The sequence below is a fragment of the Ctenopharyngodon idella genome, chromosome 18 (assembly GCF_019924925.1).
Source record: "Ctenopharyngodon idella isolate HZGC_01 chromosome 18, HZGC01, whole genome shotgun sequence".
NCBI classification, from domain to species: Eukaryota; Metazoa; Chordata; class Actinopteri; order Cypriniformes; family Xenocyprididae; genus Ctenopharyngodon; species Ctenopharyngodon idella.
The window spans coordinates 4,040,712-4,063,636 of record NC_067237.1 but is presented as its reverse complement, the minus strand read 5'-3'; the positions used below and the strand labels follow the sequence as shown (position 1 = coordinate 4,063,636).

General features: G+C 39.6%; 1 protein-coding gene across 3 annotated transcripts in view; it reads left to right on the top strand.

Annotated features, from left to right (window-relative positions):
- The window catches only part of abcc5 (ATP-binding cassette, sub-family C (CFTR/MRP), member 5), a 35,782-nt gene that overhangs the window by 3,332 nt on the left and 9,525 nt on the right, over positions 1–22,925 (top strand). For 2 of the 3 annotated variants that reach the window (XR_007926250.1, XM_051870993.1), the window contains exons 3-18: positions 7,191–7,339; positions 8,263–8,418; positions 9,316–9,460; positions 12,813–13,046; positions 13,249–13,422; positions 13,507–13,654; positions 13,739–13,887; positions 13,989–14,096; positions 15,817–16,170; positions 16,268–16,339; positions 16,448–16,572; positions 18,510–18,582; positions 19,498–19,701; positions 19,834–19,977; positions 21,196–21,292; positions 21,425–21,609. Coding sequence is in view for 2 of the 3 variants with exons in the window: in XM_051870993.1 (XP_051726953.1) it covers positions 7,191–7,339; positions 8,263–8,418; positions 9,316–9,460; positions 12,813–13,046; positions 13,249–13,422; positions 13,507–13,654; positions 13,739–13,887; positions 13,989–14,096; positions 15,817–16,170; positions 16,268–16,339; positions 16,448–16,572; positions 18,510–18,582; positions 19,498–19,701; positions 19,834–19,977; positions 21,196–21,292; positions 21,425–21,609 (2,517 nt within the window). In the remaining variant the exon portion in view is untranslated. Of the gene's footprint in view, positions 1–1,145; positions 1,275–7,190; positions 7,340–8,262; positions 8,419–9,315; positions 9,461–12,812; positions 13,047–13,248; positions 13,423–13,506; positions 13,655–13,738; positions 13,888–13,988; positions 14,097–15,816; positions 16,171–16,267; positions 16,340–16,447; positions 16,573–18,509; positions 18,583–19,497; positions 19,702–19,833; positions 19,978–21,195; positions 21,293–21,424; positions 21,610–22,925 lie in introns of those variants that run through there. The other variant, XM_051870994.1, reaches the window with a different exon arrangement.

The following is a 22,925-nucleotide window of genomic DNA, read 5'->3' as shown; positions in this document are numbered from 1 at the left end:
TTTAAAGAAAATGGATATATGGAAAACAATCGGTCATACCCTCAAAATAAATGGTGAGAAGTATTAACGGTATATGCCAGGCTAGCAAACAGTGTAAAATAAAATTACCGCAGGAAGCTGAAGTGCTTTTATTCCGCTATATTGACTTCATCCGTTAAATTCACTGTTAGATTAGATCGATTACACTAGCTATTCACTCGAATCATAGCATGCTGAGGACATCTGCTGGTTAAAGCCATGTAAATGCAACAAGAACAGCAAAAACATGTTGTACGCAGTTTGAAACCGCAGCGCCTGAGCTTAGTATAAACAGACCGTTATCGTTCGTTGGTGTGGACACAAATATAGTTATATTTATAGTTATCGTTCTTGGTGTGAACGGGCCTTTAGGGATTTCTGGTCTGAAGTTCTGACAACCTGTGATGTTTTCCCAAATATGTGCAAGTCATGTGTTGGCTGGGGTAGTTCACCCAAAAATGGAAATTCACTCATCCAAAAATTCATGTCAAAACAAACCTGTATTAATTTCTGTCTTATGTGGAACACAAACAAAGATATTGTGCATGTTTCAACTGTTTGTCCATACAATTGAAGTCAGTAAGAAGACGAAAAAACACTGAGACATTTTTCAGAATATCTTCTATTGTGCGACAAAGTCTTACAGGTTTTGAACGACATGAGGGTGGTAACAGGGTTTTGATTTTTGAGTGAACTGTGCCTTTAACATTAAAATGCTGCGGCTTTTGTTTGTTTGTAAAGGTAGCCAAGCCTTTTGTGATTGTTTTGTCTGTTGCACTCCTGCCGTCAGCATTTGTCAGCATGTTAAGAGAGAGTCCTGTGCTGCCCACAATTTTCTTTGTCTTTTTCTATCACGTTACCTTTCTCTCTCTCTCTCTCTCACTCTCTTTATCTCTCAGCCACTCAGTACATCACTAGGGGTGCCGTCTGTGTGCAGCGTGTGCAGTGATTGGCTGCTCACCCTGTATTTAGAAGCTGGGTCTGTTTACATAATCTAGACCCACCTTTTTTGGCACTGACAGCCAATTGCAATCCTGGGTTCCGGTGATGCGTGCAGCAGCCTTGCCTGCTGATAGGCTGATGCTCCCCTCAGTGCTCAGGCTAGCTGTGTGTTTGTGCAACGTGAGTGTGTTAGAAGGGACATGGGAAGAAGAGTGGTGAGGACGGCAGGGGAGGGGGACATCCTGCACGTGCTGAGGAGCATTGTGAAACGCTTCACGCCAGGATTCTCTCATTCATCTAATCCAGCCAGACATGTCAGTTTCTTCACCGTCTCTCTTAGGGTTTTTTTTTAGCGTAAGGCTTACCTCGAGGCATTTGAACATGTGTGTTACGTAAATAACGCGATACATTACGTTGTTGTGTAAGTGGCGCACAGAAAAATACGTTTACAATTCCCTTCTCTGTCCATTTCTTTACTTTGTTTTTTCTGTTAGCTGAGCTGTCGTTCTCAGTGTGTCTTTGGTTTCTAGATCATTTTGTTCTCGTTCCCTCATGCATTCTGATCAGTCCCAGATAACGTTTTTTTCCCAGCCTGTTTCCCACGAGAGCTTGTGACAGAAATGCTAAAGCTGGGCTAATTCATGGGGCGGCTGGCTGAGAAGAAGAAAATTAGCTGTGTGTATTTCTGCATGTTTTCTCTGCCCATTTCTGTCAAAAATGTACTTAATATATCATAGACATCTGTGAATGTATTCTGTTGTCTGCGGCTACATGAAACTAACATGCTTTAAACCTTGTAATGCTTCAGTATCTTACTAAAGATAAAACAGATCTGCTCCTGTAGACAGAATCAATTAAAATCTGCTTCATTGAGAATCGTCCGTTTATGCTTGAAACAAACAAACCTTTTCCAGCTCATGATTGTGACATGTTAATGTTGTAAAATGTGAACTACTTTTGACATTTAAAAATAAAAGTTAACGTTAAAGCGCATTTGCTTGTACTTACACATTTGTTATGTTATATTTCCAAGTGGATTGGCATATTCAACTAGAAAAATGGTTTGGTTTTTATAAATTGGGAGCTGATTGGATAGTGTATAAAGGGTTGTTTTATACTAGAATGGAGGCAGGTCTGAGTGAGAGTTTGCAGTGGATTGTGGAGAACTACTCATCTCTTCTGCCATTAACCTCAAGTTTTATGCTGGTCACCCAAATTTTAATTAAATAAATATAAGTGCTGTGTTCTTTTAAACATAAGCAGCTTATAATCTGTTGGTGTTTTCAGTGTCTCACAGCGACTCTGTTTGCAGTAAATGCTGCTCCACATGAACTCCATCTGCATCTGCTCCAAGTTTGGTCACTTTAATGTGCATTTGGGAATGCAACATGTGCCAACCATCTTCACAAATTAGTAATGAAAACTGCTTATCAACAAAACAGAAGCTTGATATAAAATCATACAATTTTGATCAAATTGTGCAGCCCTACAAACAAGTACAGCAAACCTGTAATTGTTTTTTAAATAGCATTTTATCAGGGAAATGTCAAGGTTATGTTTAGTTTCTAGTGTTTTGTTGTTATTCTTCCTGTTCCCGTTTGCCTGTCTTCTGTTTTCCTAGTTAGTTTCCTTGGTTGTTTATTAGTTCCTGTTTCTGTTAAACCCTGAGTTCTTTCTGCTCAGTGTTCGGTCTCGTTTGCGTTTATGTGTTGTGGTTGTAAGTTATTTCCTAGTTATTCTCATGCATGTTTCTCTTGGATTTTGTTTAATAAAAAGGACCATTGTGAACTCTCCATTGTTGTGTGCTTTGTTAAAACCACACACCTCGTGACAGAAGACCGAACAAAAAAGAGATTATGGCTTTACCGGCCGTTCACCTGCTCTGTTTAAAGCAAGGGAATAATAATCTTAAGTGACTTTCTAGACCTGGTGTACCAATTTTCCTGACCGCTCTCTGTGTGTATTGTTTCAAACAAGCCTAAGTGAGCGGTGTAAGGCACGCCTACCTGGTGTTGGTCCTTGAGAGGATTTTGCCGCATTTGTGGAGTGGGTGCTGGTAAACAATGGATTGGCTTGCACCATCTGCCCTGAGGAGGACGTCACCAGCCCCACTCCAGATCCAGAGCCCAGCCAGCACAGAGTGAACATCTGAGCCCACTGCAGACTGAGAGCCCGAGCCTGCTGCGATGTACGAGCCAGATGGAAAGACTGAGCCATCCATCGCCCTGGAGCCCGAACACCACAGTGAATCTGACCAGGTGTGTGAGTCGGCAACATCGTCCGTTCCCATGGGGCTGCTCGTAGTGTTCGAGGGAATGGAGGAAAGCCCCGCCTACACTACTGCCGCTGAGGATGAGCAGCAGCTGGCCTCTGCAGACGTTCATGAATTGGAAGAGGATATTTACCTGAATCTCCTGTCCCCATTTGTCCCGCCCAACTCCAAGTCCTGAGATCCCACCCAGCCTTCCTCTCTCACCTCCTCTTCCAAATCCAGCCAGTTCGTCGCCCCTGCCTCCGCTGGTAGCCTTCAGCTTCTCGGCTCCTCCTTTGTCTACTAGATCTTCCAGTCACCATCTCCACCTAGTGAAGAAGATCCCCTGGCTACGCCTCCAGCCACCGAGCCCGTCACTCCACCTTGGCTCCACCTGGGACCGTCATCCTTATGGCTCCACCTGGCTCTCTCATCCCTTTGGCTCCACCTTGGACAGACGTCATTCTACCTGCAACACGGACTTACGGGCCTTCAGCTACGCTTAGTCCCTCCACCCCTTTGGTTCCGTCGGAGGACACGCCTTTCCGGAGGGGGGTGTAATGTCAGGGTTATGTTTAGTTTCTTGTGACTGTATTCTGTTTTCCTAGTTAGTTTCCTTGGTTGTTAATTAGTTCCACACACCTGTTTCTGTTCAGCTGATTACCTCTTCCCATGTATTTAAGCCCTGAGTTCTTTCTGTATAGTGTTCGGTCTCATTTGAGTTGTGGTTGTAAGTTATTTCCTAGTTATTCTCTTTTGTGTTTCTCTTGACTTTTCTTCAATAAAAAGGACTATTGTGAACTCTCCATTGTTGTGTACTTTGTTAAAGCCATACACCCCATGACAGGAAAATCGCAATTAAATCTTTTTTCCCTCAAATCATGCAGCCCTACCCTGAAGGGTGAACCTATCCTGAATTCATTTTCACATTTTAAAATGTCTCATTTGCACCCCATATATTCTTAATATGATCTTAATATAAAAATATAATAAAATCTATGAAGGCCTTCAGTTTGCCCAAAATGCAAGAATTGTGTCACATTTCTGGAGCAAGATCCAAAGAAAATTAAAAATCATATTTGTAAATACAATCTTTACATAACAATCTGATATTTGCCCCACAAGACATCTTTATCCTGCTCAAAAACTATTATTTATAGGAAAATGCATTTTACTTTAATTGGGCCCTTATTAATTCACTATGGCAAGAGGAGATTTTCAAAAAGTTTCTTTGTGCATTTTAAGTGGTATATCTTTAAGTGTTTGTTTCAAGTCTGTTAATGTGTTTTAGTTAATGTTATAATTATTCCACTGTTTTTCCTCACCATTGACAGAATTTTCTGTAATTTATGACACAACGCTTCCCTGCCATTGACGGAATTTTCTGGCAATCCATGTTTTTACTGTTATATGGTAGGGGGCGCTATTACGCATCTTCTGAAAGAGTGCAGAATCTCTGGATCAAAACACAGGCGAAGAAGAAGCAGAAACAAGAGATAGGCTGCATCCGAAAATTTAGGCAGCTGACTTGTTGCCTTGCTGCCCTATCAGGCCATGATTTTGCAGGCAGCATTTGCACGCGAAGGTGCCTCACGAAACTGATTTTGGACAGACTTCTGAGGCAGTGTAACGGTATAATGATCTACAACAAAATAGCGTGAGCTTTGGTGATAACTAAGCGAATATTTAAGTACTGCAATAGTAATTTCTCACTAGAAATGCCATCAAAAGCAGAAAACAATGGTCAAAAATGTACATTGACAAAACTGACCGCCAACCGCAACTTTCAGACGCCATCTTTATTTTTTAGCTCAACTGTCACAGAATGGAAAGCACAGGATTGTGGGTTAACAAAGGCAGCTAAGGATACATCTATGCTGGCTTCAAAAATCCATCAGATGAAGGGATCTCATGACACAGGAAGTGAAGCTAACTTTGGATTTGGACGTGCCTTGATGCCTTCCTACCTTGGAATGCATCCCCCGAAGGCAGCATTTTTCAGTTTTCGGATGCAGCCATAGAATTATTTTACATTGCTTATGCACATGTAAAATAACATGAACATCAAACGTTAAACGGCATAAAAATCAAAACTGCCTAACGTAACTGAATGAAATGTCGACCCAGGACGAGGTATAGGACTGTGAAGCTTTGGGGGTGTTGATGGATGCAATCTACTCCATATATGTTTTGATCATCATTCAGAATCCGATCTGGACGTAGTCCTTAACAAAAATGCGATTTTCTCAGCTTTTTGTTCAAAATATTGCTTTTTTTTTTAATAATGAAACTTACCGACATTCAAGTGTTGATAAAAAAAGAATTCATAAAAGCTATTTTTTTATTTTTTTATTATTTAAAGCAGAGGCTCAGTTCTTTTTTATTTATATTGCATTTTCAGATACTCATACAACAGAATATTCTGGGGACCATGTACGTTTGTGTATATTCTGTTAACAAATGGAATCTTATTGTAAAGTGTTACCATATATATATATATATATATATATATATATTTATGTAACATTTATTTATTTATTTATTTATTTATTCTCATTATGGGAGGTTCTTGTAGATTAGCAGCCTACTTCAGTTGGGCGTAGTTTGTTTGATGATATCACTAGTGGTGTTTGAAGATGCCCACCCTGTGAGGCTTTAAAGTACATGCTGTTCCCTTTAGAGGGCTAATCCGGCTGGCTTTTTCTGCCTCCCTGGGTTTTAAAAAATTTTAGCGTCTGCCTTTGCTTACACATACGTATAAACAGACACACTCTGACTGCTCAGATCACTTAGCCTGGATGTCAGCAGAATACGCCACAGTGCTCATCACCAAGGGCAACGGCCCATATAATAGGCTGTTGTCTCAGCTGGCTGCGGGCAGCACAAACTTTATTGTTGTCTGGCCTGTAATAAAATATTTTTTTATTAGAGTGGTCATTGGCACATGTCGCAGTGTGTATCTGCACGTGGGGTCAAGTACATTTGATTAAAGCAAGACACTACAAGTGAAGCCACTTTTTATTTTTTCTTGCTCTGGTCAATTTTGATATTTTTGGCTATTTTGCTTCCATAACTAGTGGGAGGAAAACCTTTTAAAACCTTTTAACCTTTTAAACCCATTTAAGTGCTTATAGTATTACACTTTATCTATTTGCGTCTGCAGATTTCAGTTGGAATGTATACCTTTAAATGGCGTTTTAAATATTTTATAGAATAAGTTATCAAAACAACTTCCCCTCCCCTTCTCTTCTCTGATGATATGTTTACTGGCATGAGGGCGGGGCAACCTGTCACTCACATGAGATCCACCAATAGCAAACCATCCAATCAATTCCCAATGGACAAAATAAAGTCCTGCTTTACATTTTTTTTGTTCAAGAAGCCGTTTCACTCAGATCTACGTCACAATAGGGAAGAAAAGCCTATTGCAACTTTTCATGCTGACTTTGAACATAACATAAACATTTCACAAAACTTGTAATACAAAACAAATATAAATGTACTGATTCATCAGCTGGGGAAAGTATGGTGATATCTACTAGTTAAAATTTTTACTCTATTTACCTGTAGTGTCATGCCTTAAACAGTCTTCTAAACTATTTTGGCAGTGATTTGTTAAGCCAAGACACATGACTTAAACATGTGCGCAACTTAAAATTATGGTCTTCATCAGCTGTCTGTGTTTAATGCCTCGTGCAGCACGAGACTGGAGGTTCCTGCCCATACTGTGGTGGTTTTTACCCTCGGAATTATTGGACATTGAGTTGCATGGTCTGACTGGTTTCCTTCCTGTGTTTTTTTCGCTGATGATATTTGTTCTTGCCCAATACTTGCTGACAAACATTGTCTTCTTTCATTTCCTATCAACATTTTTTTTGCATTGTCACATCTTTCCACTGAAAAGTGCTGAAATGCAAACAAACCAAAAAACCTAAACAAACTGGTAGCTAAACACCTGATCTGCTGATGTTTCTCCCAGGATGCTTTTGAAACGGCAGCAAGAGCTGAGGGTGGCCTCTCATTGGATGGCGGCAATGCCGCTGACGCAAAAGAGTTGGAGGACGAAGTCGGGAGAAGCAAATACCACCACAGTGTCTGTGTGCTCAAGCCCATCCGCTCCACCAGCAAGTACGTACTAAAGTTACTGATCATTGTGCATTTCATTTCAGTAAGCAAATCATAAAGGGTTACACTGTGTCCATTTCCAGATGTCTACATGCTTTTGAAGGTCAGGCTCTCAAATGTCAAAGGCTCAATAAACCTGAGAAAGGGGATGCCAATAGAAGTTACAGTTATATAAAGACACCACATAAATTGTAGTTTTTTAATCGTTTTGAAACACATGGTATCATTGCACCACACCTTATCAGTCACTGTCAAAAATGTTTGATGTGCCAAGAAAACAAATTATTAAAACTGATCTGATGTTTAAAATATTGAGTTTAGAAAAGGCCAGTATGAGGGCAAAAACAACTCAACTCAACAACAGTAAAATAATCTAACTTTTGTTTGAACCATGTTCTACTCAAATATTGATTATTTTTAAAGGAGAGAACTATCACAGCATAACATGATTGAGCAAAAGCTTTTTAGAAACTACTACATAAAGTGAAACCATAATGTTAGTTTCACTAAAAGCTTCAATAGTGATTTGCACTCAAGAATAGAAAATTACCTTTTTGATTCTTGAGTGCAAATCACCATTAAGGTTTGATGCAAGTTACATGGATTCACGCTTCAAAATAAGACAACATGGGAGATGAGAGAGCACAGTATAGACTTCTTTGTTGAATATCAACAAAAGCCACCTTTAGGTAAAATTATAACCATATTAAGATGTCACGGTGCAGTGATTAAGTTTAAATGACACAGTTTCACGAGAATGGGTTGTGTATATATACACTGTGTCCCAGAGAAAGGCACATGGGACTCACACTGGGTGGCCCTAATAAAATAGACTAAATGGTGTTGAATTAAAAAAAGTGCAGAATAGGGACTAATCCATGTCTCTTGTCTCTTCACTTGTCCTGTTTCTCATTGTGTCATCACAGGCATCAACATCCAGTGGACAACGCCGGCCTCTTCTCTTTTATGACATTTAATTGGTTGACCTCATTGGCTATGCTGGCCCATAAGAAGGGTCAGCTGTTTCTGGAGGATATATGGGCTGTGTCACAGTTCGAGAGTTGTGAGACCAATCGTCGCAGGTCAGTACTGATAAATTACTGCAATGATGTTATGAAATTCCTATCAAAGCACTCATCCAACTAAAATATATGTAATTCAGGCCTGGCAGGGGCAACCTCCTCGTATAGTACCTGCGGTGGTACCAAAGTGGTAATACCATGGTACCAATACCATAGACACAGCTGGGTATTGATACAAATTTCACGATTTGATTTCAATTCAGAATCTCTTGTTTCTAATCTCAATTTAAATCAATATCAGGTACAGTACGTCAAGAAAAAATCTCTCTCAACTAAAGCTGTAAACTATAGATGGGACCCTGTCAGTTGATGCATATCTATATTATTTATTATTTTAACTCTCAGAGTAGTTAGATACAGAGACACGCTGCTGTGATCATGTAAGATATGCTGCTGCTGCATGAATATGCATACATAAATCGCATAGCAGATCTAGGCAGGTGGAGCTGGGGGAGGTGGAGGATTTCATGTCCACAGCGAACACTGGACCAGACTATTTTAAGTTGAGCAAGCAATCTCATTGGCTGCAGAATCAGCAAAGGCCAATCAACTTTACGTAGTAATTGTGTAATTGCTGGCAGATTGCAAGTAAAGGATCTATCAGCCTGCGCCATCTAGAGTTTCATGACTGAATTAGATCTAAATTGGCTGTCATAGAAGCTTGTTTTCATGACCGACTTATTCAGATATACATTAAATAATCAAGACTTCACTAACAGGTAAATTAAAGATATAATGAAAAATATAAAGCATTTTTATTGATGTCTTCTCTCTCAAATCACATGGTATTACATTCGTACTTCTTTGCACTTTTGTTAGTACTAAATTGACCTGGAGCCAGGCCTGATGTCGTTGGTAGTTGCATTACTTATCAACATAACTCCTTCATTTCCACAGACTGGCCGGATTGTGGGAAGAAGAAATCAGGACACGAGGGGAGGGGGCGTCTCTTCGTCGCGTGGTCTGGCATTTTTGCCGCACGCGTCTGCTGCTGTCCATCCTCTGCCTTATGGTTACTCAACTCGCAGGCTTCAGTGGCCCAGTAAGTAACACCATCTCAGCTCTGTTGTTGTGTCTTTCTGGTGTCTTTTCTTCTTCTCCCTCTATCTATCTCTCCCACTCTTGCTCTATCTTTCTCTATCTGTCTCTCTGTGTATTATTAGCTTTGTAGAGCCACCTATCAAATGCCTGCCCCCCTCAAATGCTCAGGTGAGTGTTCAGATGGGGAATTGAAGGTGTTTTACTGTGTTACATTGTCACTGGGCATCAGAACTGATCTGCTTTACATCTGTGATGTTTGCAGTGTGGCTCCCAAAACCATTTTATCAGTTCATTTAACCATTAGTGCTATTTATAAAGTGCCTTAATGATGACTTGTGCCAACACCAAAAGAGTATTACAACTTGTCCGCTTCTTTTTGCCAAATAGTTTGACTTTCTCGTCATAAAAATTGGGGGAACTTTAATAATTTAGACGTTATGGTGTAGTGTTACTCAAGTATGTCATTTCTACGCCACTAACGGCACCAAATGGAATTGCAATCTATTTGAGCTGCCCAGCCGGACGGCAGCTCAACCAGTAGAGTTCAACTCTCAGGTTCTGAAGGTAAAAACAATAACTTATAAAACTTTAAAGACAGACCTACTGTGAGTTCCGATGGTACATGCTTTTGTTGAAGCCTTCTGTTCGCATTATTTCAACTTATTTTTTAAATACTTTTAATTACATCTGAATTTGTGGTTAAGAACTACATTACCCATGATGCTGTACAAAAATTCCACCAATCAGAGAGTTGCGGTGAGCAAATGGTGCCAAAACCTCTTGCAGGGAATGCCCACTCCCATGAAGCACAGCAAATGATCAAGTCGTAAACTCATTTTTTATTTGATTGTCATTCGCAATGCTTCATGGGATTGTAGTTCTTTCACTAAAGCTTTTAAGTTCAGTCTTGTACCTTTGTAATGTTGTGATTCACCTCATAGCTGGTTGGTTCGGTCCATGGCTTATAACTCTTTAAAAAAATCTTTTAAAATAATTCCTATGGGAAAAATGAATGGAAAAATTCTTCCGGAACCAACACTACTGAAAAAGCGGGCGGGCAGGGGGTGGGACTAAAGTATTTTTCAGTTCTGTTTGGAGCTGCCAGTTGTGTAGAAGTGACACACTTCACCTTTAGTTAAGTCTATTAGTTAAGGCCAAATGTTATTAATCTTAAATGTCCTGTAATTTTAAGAAAGTTAAAGATAAATGACTCAAAGCTTAGTCATCATTTACAAGAGTTTCAGTTCCAAAAACAGCAACAAATTTATTACACCTGTTCAAAAAAACTGCTGCTCTACGACTGTGAAAGTTTCTGTTTGTCTGTTGCCTTCCAGGTACCAGGTGTTTTGTATATGTGGTGTTATTATCGGGTAGATAATAAGGAAAGTATCTGTTCTTATCGCCCGCTATGAAATGATAGATTTGGGGTAAAACTTCAGTTTAGGGGCATTGCATGTAGCACAAGCGTAGTCTAGAGAGAAAATCTCCTTAGATCAGGAGGATAGGCTAACATTTTCTTCAAGGAGAGCTTCTGTCACTGTCCCACCATGGGCGACACAGCAAGGCTCTGTCTCCTTCAACCTTTTGGAGAAAATCGGGCTTATCAAAACGCTTGGATTTCAATCTGTTTAATCATCAACTGACTTTTTCTCCCTGTTGTCTATATTTAGCAACTCCCGTAGAACATCTCCTTGAAGAGATACCTGTCCTTGCTCTGATGACTGAGGTCAGGGGTGGTTTGTAAAGGAAGGTGGGTGTCTATGGGTGTGGGTGGGGGTTCAGATTGGAGCTAGGGGTCAGAGGTCGCTGGGTCCCCATGTGTGTGACATGTGACAGAGGCTATTCTTTAGACTCCACAGGGTGTCCATTTAACCTGCGGGGAGAGCACACGGCAGGCAGAGCCGGTGAGGATTCCTGGGAGGTAAGGGCATGTTTCTTATGCAGGGCTGGATCAAGAGTTAATGCTGTTTGCTGCCCTTCTCTCTCTTTCTTTCTGTTTCCCCTCTCTCATTTGATCTCTGTAATTATTCGCATCTCATGTGTTTTGAAATGATCCGACGAAAAAATGTCTCTTAAGGTTGGGTAACTGGTTGTCAAACTGTGCAATGTATGTCTGATGACGAATGTGGGCAAGATCTCGTGCCAATGGACAATTGATTCAGACTTCTTCAGATATCTGTCCCATTTACCAGCTCCTTTGCTCAATGGAAAACGGACTTGTGGGGTTTTTATATTGCTGGGGTTTCTTGTTTTGGACTGATCCATGGGTGTACAGGCAGTTTTCAAACCCACACCTCTTGTCCTCAATATGTTTCTGGATTTTTGACCAATTTCATGGACACTTTTTTTTGGGCAACTATGTGGTGTAAATGGGTCTCGTAAGATGTGCGTCATTCAGGGAGGGATCGCTGCCCCACTAACCTTGATTAAAAGTAAATGGGACGGCTTTTAAGCGATGACAACTCGCAAACGGACTCTCAAAGAACTAGATGTGATTTTTCTTTTGACATTCTATCTGAAATCATACTTTTATGAAACAATGTCTTTTGTTTTTTCCTCTCACAAGTATTGATTTGCCTGATCCATGTTTTTGTTCTTGCTCAAACGTCTTTGTAAATCTTTAACTGCTGAATGTTTCAACTTTCAAGGTTAAATATTCAAGGTTTCCTTAATAAAAACAAGCAGCTGTGTTGAACCACATGGGTTTGCCCGTATTCCCAGTTTATGTGTGCATATCCTTGACTGCGTATGTGCATGATATTTGAGAACGGTGTGTGTGCGCGACTGAATGTGTGCTTGTATAAACTGTCAGCTGTTAAAAGTTTTCTGTGTTTTGTGCTTCCGCACACTCTGCTACTAACGATTGATTTAATTGATATTAATTTTCAGGTGTTAAAACAAAAGTACGTCTCCATCCTGTACCCCCAACCTGATGTGACTGTAGGTAAAAAGTCTTTGAATCCACAAACAAGGGGCATTATGTCCATGATTCACATTGCTAAAGTACAATGTCTCGCACAAATGGTACTATCATTGTCTCTCTTGTTCTTTTCCAAAGGCTAGAGAAAAGGGCCAAATAAGGTAAACTATTAGAACACAGGCTGACATTCTCTCTAAGTAGAAGTTGCTCCAGTGATTATGATGACGTCCCACACGTAGCATACAATGATCTGCATCTCTTTACCTTTTTCTGCCGTACGAATGACGTAGTAATGCCAGATGTTTTATGATGAGGAAGGTCACAAAATGTTGTTGAACTGTTAATGTCGCAGTGGTGGTGCAAGCGTATGTTTGTATCCTCAGTCACGCCTGCTGTGTCCTGTCGCCCCCTTGCTCGTCCTCCCTCTCCCCAGGCGTTTGTGGTGAGGCGGTTACTGGAGTATACGCAGCTGAGCGAACCCGACCTGCCCTACGGCCTGCTGTTGGTGTTGGGCCTCTTGGCCACCGAGCTGATTCGCTCCTGGTCCCTCGCCCTCACCTGGGGGCTGAACTACCGCACCGGCACCCGTCTGCGTGGAGCTGTCCTGACCATGGCCTTCCACAAGATACTGCGTCTGCGCAGCCTTCGGGAGAAGAGCATGGGACAGGTACGGTGTTGAGGGACAGATGAGGAGTTTTTCATATTAATGAATTGGACATTTAGGAAGGTTAGGAGCAGATATCCTAGGGTGTTGAATGGTGAAGAGATGAAGAGTGAAAGAAAAAGAAGGTGATGCCCGCATATATTTAATGGTAGTATACGGTATATGTCGCACATCTTGCCAAAGTTCGTGTTGCTTTTCTCTTTAGCTGATCAATATGTGTTCGAGTGATGGGCAGCGCATGTTTGAAGCCGCTGTGGTGGGCAGCCTGCTGGCTGGAGGCCCCCTGGTGGCCATTCTGGGAATGGCATACAACTTATCTGTATTGGGGCCGACTTCTCTGCTAGGCTCTGCCGTTTTCATCCTCTTCTACCCTACCATGGTGAGATTTTCAGTTCCTGCTTGGTCTTTTTTTTTTCCATTGGGAGTTTCCGTTGTAATGCCACTGTTTTTCCTGTGCCGTTAGATGTTTAGCTCCAGGCTGACGGCATACTTCAGGAGGAAGGGAGTAGCCGTGACTGACCAGCGTGTTCAAAAGATGAATGAGATTCTAAACTACATCAAGTTCATTAAGATGTATGCCTGGGTGAAGGCATTCTCACAAGCTGTACGAAGTAAGTTGGGGTTTTTGGGCTTGTGTATTTGACTGGTTTGACTCATTTCTATGCATATATTAATCATTGCTTGCCTTCAAACAGGAATTAGAGAGGAGGAGCGTCAGATCTTGGAAAAAACAGGATATTTTCAGAGCATCACAGTTGGCGTGGCACCTATCGTTGTGGTGATTGCCAGTGTGGCGACATTCTCCACCCACATGTTGCTAGGTTATGACCTTACCGCTGCACAGGTAGGGTTGCACTGCTAGTTTTGAAGTGTAGTCATTACCACAGCAATAATGAACTCATGCATTGACTCTTCTTTTTTTTGTTTGTTTTTTTTTTTGTCTAGGCATTTACTGTCGTCACTGTTTTCAACTCCATGACCTTTGCCTTGAAGGTCACTCCATTTTCTGTCAAATCTCTCTCAGAGGCATCTGTCGCCATTGATAGGTTCAAGGTGAGCTTTCTGTGCCTCCTTCTACAAATAGGTTCTCTGTCAAGATTTTCTCTGTCCTTTAGTGTGTGTTTTGCCTACTGTTATCAAGGGACCCCCTGTAAATCCAGGTGCTGGAGCAGATGGTATCATTCAGTTGTGTTTGATTTAGTCCAGATGGATAATTTTGGGGATTTGGCTGAATAAGATGGGAATGAGGCTGTTCTTGTCAGAATAGTGCCACGTTGAGAAGCTCCAGTTGCCACCCAGGCCACCCCATCACTCATTTAATCATGCAGATTATATCTTTGTTGCATTTCTTTCGAATTTCAGTGTCAAATGACGAAAATCACATAAAGTCTCGGCTTTTTATATAAAAAATGTTGGAGATACAGTCACAAAATGGTGATTTTAGGAAGTTGTTAGAATAAGAAAATGAAAGTGGACACAACAAAGAGTTAAAAAATGGTGAAAACTACAAAAACATTGTGCTTAGAACAGAAAAAACCCACAAAACATCTCAGGTGCTCGGCTTCGTGCATCTGGATCAGACTCTCTCTAGCCCCTTTCACATAGAGATTCTGGTATATTCACTGATAATGTGTCCTGGGATTGTTTGATTTTGGTTCATTCACACTGCCAGTAATTTCCAGAATCTGTGCGTGCGTTCACACACATCCCATAAAGACACGTGACATCAGGATGTGATGTGTAATGTCTCCACAGCGTCTTAAGTTTACTTATGATCTGTGATTTCTCTCTCGAGAACCACACTCGTGCAATTTTTTTCTGATTCAATCATGAACTAGCGCATCTCTAACGATCTAACAATCTCAGCATCAGCGTCATCACTACGACTCACCCTTTACGGCATTGGTCCTGCCTTTTGTTCACACAGGCGCGTTCAGGGACTGATCCCAGCAATGTTACTAGGTCCCGATCCCAGCAATGTTACTAGGTCCCGATCCCAGGATCAATCACGGGACGTGTTTGCGTTCACACAGAAGGCACTCTAGCAATTCTATGGGATCAACGCTCTGTGTGAAAGGGGCTTTTGTTTTGATTTTTGTGCCGGAATCACACACGTAACAATAGAGAGCTGCAGTGATGATGTATTTTTGTAGGCCAACCCGGAAGTTAGCATCACACTGGTTTCCTCGACAAAAACCCATTTGGATTTTTCCAATGGCTTTTGTATTATTGCAGAAAATAAGAGCTCTCTGACCAACAGTTTATGATTCTTACATGTTTTGTTAAATCGTGATATTCTTAACAAATTAATTTTGAAGCCTAAATACAATCGGCAGAAGTAAAAAGCCAAATGTATTCTATAAACAAACTACTCCAGACTCGCATGACTTCAACATCACCATCATTAAACTCTTTCTGTCTTTATTTAAAAAACATTTTCCCTGAAAGTTTGAGTTAGAATAGATTGCAAAAGCGTGATTGAAAGTGGCTCCTGTTCAAGAGGCTGTGCAAGTGGACTAGTGAGTAGATGTGTTTGGACATGCATGCTTTAGATTTACGCTTTGCTTGCATTTGGAAACATTGTTGCGAGTGAAATTGCCTTAAGAGTGAAGAAAATTACATGGATACTAAAATATGGAGACATGATTTAAGAATCCTCAATTGAATTAAATAGTTTAAAAGCAACAAGAAAGACAAAGAGGCTATGTGTTCTGTGTTATATTTAGCATCTGTAACAAATTTTACAAATTTTCCCTTCTTCATTTTCCTCCAGAGTTTGCTCCTGATGGCTGAGGTCAAGATGATCCGTGAGGTGCCAACGAATCCTTCCATCGCAGTAGAGATGACTGGTGCCAGCTTGGCTTGGGAAACGGGGGGTCACAGTGCCCAGCCTTCGCCTCGTGGTACACCCTACATAGGCCTTGGAATGAGAGGGTGTCGCAAGAAGCGTCGGCAACATGACGACCCAAAACATCACGGGATGTTGGAAGAGGAAACGCATGGCCAGCTGTTGAATGATGTGTCTGGAGACATGGTGTCCACTCCTGAAGATCACACCCTTCAAGTGCCGACCATCAGCCAACGGCTGCAAAGAACTCTTCACTGCATCGATCTCACTATACAAAAGGTCTTTGCCTTTATAAATGCTAATTTGGTTGATTTATAATGGTAGAGATGACAAGGAATAATCATACTGATAATCATTCCTGTGTTTGAATCTTTAGGGGAAGCTGGTCGGTGTGTGTGGCAGTGTGGGATGTGGCAAAACATCTCTCATCTCTGCCATTCTTGGCCAGGTGAGTGTTTATTGTCTGATTTGAAGTGTAAAAAATAGCAGCTGTCATTCATTGATCCATTAGATGTGTTTAGAAATACTCAGATCCACTGTTTTGCATGTTTCCCAGATGACTCTTTTAGAGGGGACCGTTGCTGTTAATGGAGATTTCGCGTATGTGGCACAACAGGCCTGGATTCTCAATTCATCCTTCCGTGATAATATCCTGTTTGGCAAGGAAATGGAGGAAGAGAGGTGAGCACCAAATAAAAGGAAAGAGCAAAGGCCTTGATATACTCGCAGCAAAGTTCTTTTTTGTTCTTCACTTATGGGTAAAAAGATGTTTGAAATACCTGAGCAGCGATATACTGTTAGCAAACATCCCGACACCGCCCATGCTGCTGAGAGCGCCGTTTGGATGAATATGTCAATATGTGCTGCGCTCTTTCCTCTTAATAACAAAATAAACACAACAAAAATTACAGCGGTGAGAAAACAGCTGTTAAGAAAGCATCTGATGTTCGCACCAGCTCTGCAGTTCGGCACTCCAGTGAAGTGAAGTCATTGTTATTTATAAAGCACTTTATACAATAAATTGCTTTAAAACAAGCAGTTTAACATTATTAAACATTAAAAAAACAGTGTCAGTGTCACTCAGTTAGAATTACAACTTCAGTTTCTCCAGTGTTTTTACTCGCAGACATCTGACCTCGACTCAAAGATTTTAGATATACAAAGACGGTTTCAGCCCGACGCAGTTATCATTTTCACATCCAGCGGCCACATTGTTTAAATAGCAAATGCACTCGCGCCCATCTCTTCACCCATGGTCTGAAAACGAGGTGTGTTCAGGCGCATTGTTGGTGTGTTGCTGTTTTTGAGGCAAGTGAAAACGACTGCACCATTGACCAACTGAAACCTGGTCTAAAGTCAATGGCGCAGTTTTTTTTGTTATTTAAAGGGTGCGTTATTAATATGTGGGTGCACAACGCGCGTACACTCTGTTTGTTACACGAACAGGGATGCGCAGCAGCACACAAACATGCCAAATATTAAAAATAAAAGGATTACAATGTAAAAGATTATTATTATGTACATAAAGATAAAAATGCCTACATGTCATAATGGATAGTCATTGCATGTAACAGAATTACCTATTTGCAGTAATGACGAATGAAATTGGCTAATTAATTGACCAATGGTGGCAATACACACATGTATTTAAACTGACTCTTCAGTTTGAGGGTGTCTATATTCCTCTATGTAAATAGCAAATCTGCCATGGTGCAAGCACACCTGCTTTTAAAGGGAATGGGAGATGACACTGTGATTGGTTTATTGCACATTACGCCCAAAACACACCCATTACTCATTAAGAGACTAGGTACATGCGCCTGGCACGGCAATCATTTTTTCTGTCGTTAAACTAGCAAAAGTGGATTCGGACACACCCTAAGTGCACCTGCGCCATGCGCTTCAGACCATGTACTTAGATCTTTAAAATAGTCCCTTGGTCTTGAATGCCCAAAATTGCTGCCCGGAGGTGTTGCAAATATATCCACCAAGTGAACAGACTTTGCCTGACTTTGAAAGGGACTTTGCCTCGACAGATTAAACAGAAGTATTGAACTGGAAAATATTTCCACACCAAAAAAGGCGGAGCCACAGAGCCACACCTACTTATTACATAATTGCCACTCAACAATGGTAGTTCAAAGGTGTTTACCAGCCAGAACAAACTTTTCTGGAAAGTTCGCTTTGGCAAGCTGTTTCAAAACAAGCAAACTTCGTTTTGGCCTGATTTGGTTTGAAATGATGTCACACCTGTTCATTCATCAGTTTTCCTTGGAATATATCAGGGCCTTTATAATGAAACACGTCAGTACTTTTTGGTTTGCCAAACAGCTGCACTACACCAATGTAATGAATAATGTGTTTGAGTCAGCGTGGACTAAAGGGCTGAGCAAGTGAAAAGGGGCTGCAGGTGGATTGGTGAATGTGGTGCGTGACTCAGCACAGAGATAAAATGAGAACAGACAACCTTGAGCGCTTGTGCTTTGTCATTAAATAGCCTCCACATGCTTCCTGATGAAATATAGCCAACGTATTTATAGCTGTAATGGCACCTTGATATTTTACCTTCATGTGTAAACATATTTTATCCTCCTTTATCTTTGATATGTCTCCTGCAGGTATCAGGCTATTTTGAGTGCTTGCTGCTTGAGACCAGACTTGGCCATCCTCCCGTGTGGTGATCTGACTGAGGTAACACATCCTACAGAATAATCAACAGTAGTGATGCACCGAAAACTGAGTTAGAATACACAAAACCTCCCATTCAATAATCGCAATTAGCTTTTGTGCTTTGCTACTATTTATATGAAACAAAGTCTCAGCTTTCAAATTCTTTAAATATCACAAAATTCAAACAATAAATGTAGTTTTGTTACTCTTTAATGTGCTGTGAGAGATCACTGTAGCCGCATCAGTTCAAGCATCATGTGAACTGATCATCTCTTCCTTTTTACTAGTTATAGCACAAAAAACATGAATGAACATCAGAAGGTATGCTGAAAGAGTACAACTTGTTCAAATACCAAATGTCTCATGTAATTGCTCAATCAGTGTTTCAACTGTAGAAAGATGTCAATAAAATGTAACATGTAAAATGTGCATTTACCTCAGAAAAGCCATTTAAGGTCCTCAGCTAAAAAAAAAAAAAAAACTCTAGAGAGGAGCATTTTATTAAAGATATGCACTGTATCACATATTCATTATTTTTATTTAACCTGTTAGTGATGTCTTTATTATTTAATGTATGTTTGAATAAATAAATACATTTGAATACATCTGCCTAGCCACTGTTGTATTTATTTCAACAATGAATAGAATTAGAAACATAATTATATTATCAAAAATTTGACATAGAAACTGCCTTATGTGCAATTTAAATGTTTATACATATGAGTATTGAGTATTAAATAAATTTAATGAATGCATTGATTATTAAATAAACTTTACTTTTGGTTTTTGGCTAACTGTGTTTAAGTAAAAACTAATCAACAGAGATACTCTTGAGCTACAAATAGAATGATAATTTGATACAAACACTAAATTCCCTTTAAAATGAACGTATAATCGGGGTCAGTGTTTTATACGTGGTGTGATTCCCTCTGTCAGATTGGTGAACGTGGTGCCAACTTGAGCGGTGGTCAGCGTCAGCGGGTAAGCCTGGCTCGAGCTCTATACAGCAACAGGGACATTTACATTCTTGATGACCCTTTAAGTGCTCTGGATGCTCATGTCGGAAATCACATCTTTAACAACGCCATTAAGAAGCAGCTGCGTGGAAAGACCGTCATCTTTGTCACTCACCAGCTACAGGTACGTTACCATGTCATGCCAATCATGTGAGATTTTTAAACCATGTAATTTAAACCACATTTTAAACCACTTAATTATTCGCACTTGACTGCATATGGTAATGTACAAATTTTTGGGCGTTTCTGTTATCAGTATCTGGTGGACTGTGATGATGTGATTGTCATGCGTGATGGCAGCATCACAGAGCAAGGCAGCCATGAGGACCTGATGAATCTGAATGGAGACTACGCTGCGATGTTTAACACCCTTCAACTGGGAGAAACACCCATCATGGAGGTTAGTATCTCTTTAGTCAGCCAAAAATGAGGTAGGGGTGTAATGGTACATGTATACGAGTACAGTCAGTCACAGGTGATTCACACTCCAATCCAGAAGGGGGCGCGCGTGGTAATGCAACGCTGTTTGCTAACCGCCACACCAGGAAAAAGCGCAGAAGAACAGGCGATCTATGCATAGATATGTTTACATGTAATCTCTCAACCAGTGTTTCATCCGCGGAAAGACATTAATAAAACAGCTTGAGAATAATATCTCACGTAGCATTGCATTTACCTCAGGCAAGTCATTCAGTGTCCACAGCATTTTAGTTCACTAGAGAAATGAACTCATTTCACTAAATATATGATCTGTATTAGCTTATATATTCATTTTATTTACTTTACCTGTTAGTAATATCTTATTTAATATATGTTTAAATAAATTTGTCATGAAAACAAGTTATGACAGTAACTGTGTAAATGATTATATTTCAAAAATGAATTGGAGTAGAACAATAACTGAAAAATAATTTTATAATTAGATTTAAAAGTTAATGCAAAACCTTTTTTATTTGAGTGTTGATTATTATATCTAAACATAAATAGTAACTGAATTTAATAGTTTTGGTTCTGTTGTTGATTGTAATTTTTAATATTATAGTAATGTGCAAGAAAGGGCTCCTGTATATAGTTTACAGCTTTATAGATAGATTTTTTTTTTATCGTTAAGAAAATGTTAATTATAATTGAATTTATTTAAAGAGAGAAACACAATTTCTTCAGTAAACCACTGTTTAGTAAAAAAAAAAAAAAAAAAAAAAAAAGAAGAAGCAATTTTATGTTTAGTTTTCTCACCCTGCTGTACCGAACCCGTACCGAACCCTATTATACAGCATTTCAGAATATGGACAAAACATCTAAAACATTCTTCAAAATGTCGTCTTTATCATTTTTGGATGAACTCTCCCTTAAAGTTCATGTTTCATTTCTAAACACATAAAATAGGGAAGATGGTGAAATAGTTCAGGGACAGTTCAGCAAAAATCATCATCCTCATTTGTGTCATGTCATTCTAAACAAGTATGACTCTAAAAGAAGAAGTTTTAAATGTTTACGCAGCTCTTTTTCAACAGCAGCATCGGTTCTTGCTCATCACGTGTTTCTTGCATATGCACAAATGAGATTTAAGCCATGGTGGAGCTCACAAATCTGGGGTTTTTTGTGTGTGTCATCTCAGGTTCCGAGTAAGAAATCTGGGAGTTCCCTGAAGAAACCCTTAGAAAGCAACAAAGCAGGATCTGTCAAAAAAGAAAAATCAGCCATTCAGGCTGATGGTAAGTATGAGCATGTTAAACACAGTAAATTATACTGTACTCTACTATATAACCTCCCTGCAGGCCTCACGTTTAGTCATGCTTACCCTTTTGACCTTATGATTCACCTCACTTCTGTGGGTTTTCTTTCAGGTCCGCTGATGCAGGTGGAGGAGAGTGGGAAGGGCTCAGTGCCCTGTGAAGTGTACAAAGTGTACATCCAGGCTTTAGGAGGGTGGCTCGTCTTCCTCTTCATCCTGGCCCTCTTTATTCTCAATGTGGGCAGCATAGCATTCAGCAACTGGTGGCTCAGCTACTGGATCAAACAGGGCAGCGGGGTAAGAGACGCTGGGCAGTGTGGAGCAAAGGAATAGCAGAAAGGCTTCATTTCCCTGAGACCAGAGTAGAAGTGTTTAAATATTTTATGTGCTTGTGACCTTTACCGTTGGTTTGTGTCTTTTCTTTCTGGAGCTGTTACTGTTAGTGTGTCAAACTTTGGAAATTACAAATCACAAATGACTAATTATATTTGTTGTGCTCATGCACTGAATATTGATATTTAAAACATTATTATAATTTATTTATAATTTATAATTCACTTTGGCCTTTACTGGTTAGGTGTAATAAGCTTGATCTTTGTGCCATATAATTATCACAGTATTTCTGTAATAAATAAATATCATTTGGCTATTTACTTAGTCACCAATTGACAATTCTTATTTTTCATGGAATATTGTAGTGTTTATGATAAATAATTAATAATTTTTTTTTTTTTTCATGTACACTCATGTAATCTTTACAATTTGACAGTCTATTCAATTCTTTAACCCTCTGGTGCTCTCTGGTCATTTTTGACCAAAAATGTTTACGTTTTGTTTTTTTTTACAGTTTTTTTTACATTGGAATTGCACAAAACTTAGTAAAGGTTTTGGCACTTGCTATGTGAACACAAAAAAACTCCTGGAGCTGAAAAAAAAAGTCACGCTTGTACTCCTTGTGGTCAAAAATGACTGCATTGGAAATAATGGGAAACAGATTTCATCTAGTGGAAACTTTTGGCACTGCGCCCAAACAAAATCTTACTGAAAACTAATTTTTTGAGATATCAGGTTCAAATTTGGAACACAACGTGTTTAGATTCATGACTTTGATTTTTTTTCCGTAGCTTTTGAGTAAAATGTGTTTTGGAAAATATATAATTCATATAAAATTTAAAAATAGCATTGTGCATTTTTTCATAACAATAAATGTAAAATTCTATAACTTTTGTTTGTTCACTTTTTTAAAAACTTTTTTTTCACTTAATCAATAATCTGCCAAGTACAATAATCTACTCAAAAAGAGAGCAAACTTAAATCTGTGCTCCAAAGCTAGTTAGAAATTTCCAAAGTTAGAAATTTCTTTTTCAGGTCTATGCTCAAAAAGTGAATAAATGGATTATAACTACTGCATAAATATAATTAAGTGCCATAAACTCCCCTAAAAATACAAAATATTAAATAAAAAACATTACTGAACTAATATATAGTACATGAATTTCATTGAAATAAAAAAAAATAAAATAATTTTTGACCACCACGTGCAGAGCACCAGAGTGATAAAGGTTAAGATAATAAATATACACCATACTGTGAATAAACATTATTAAAATTGT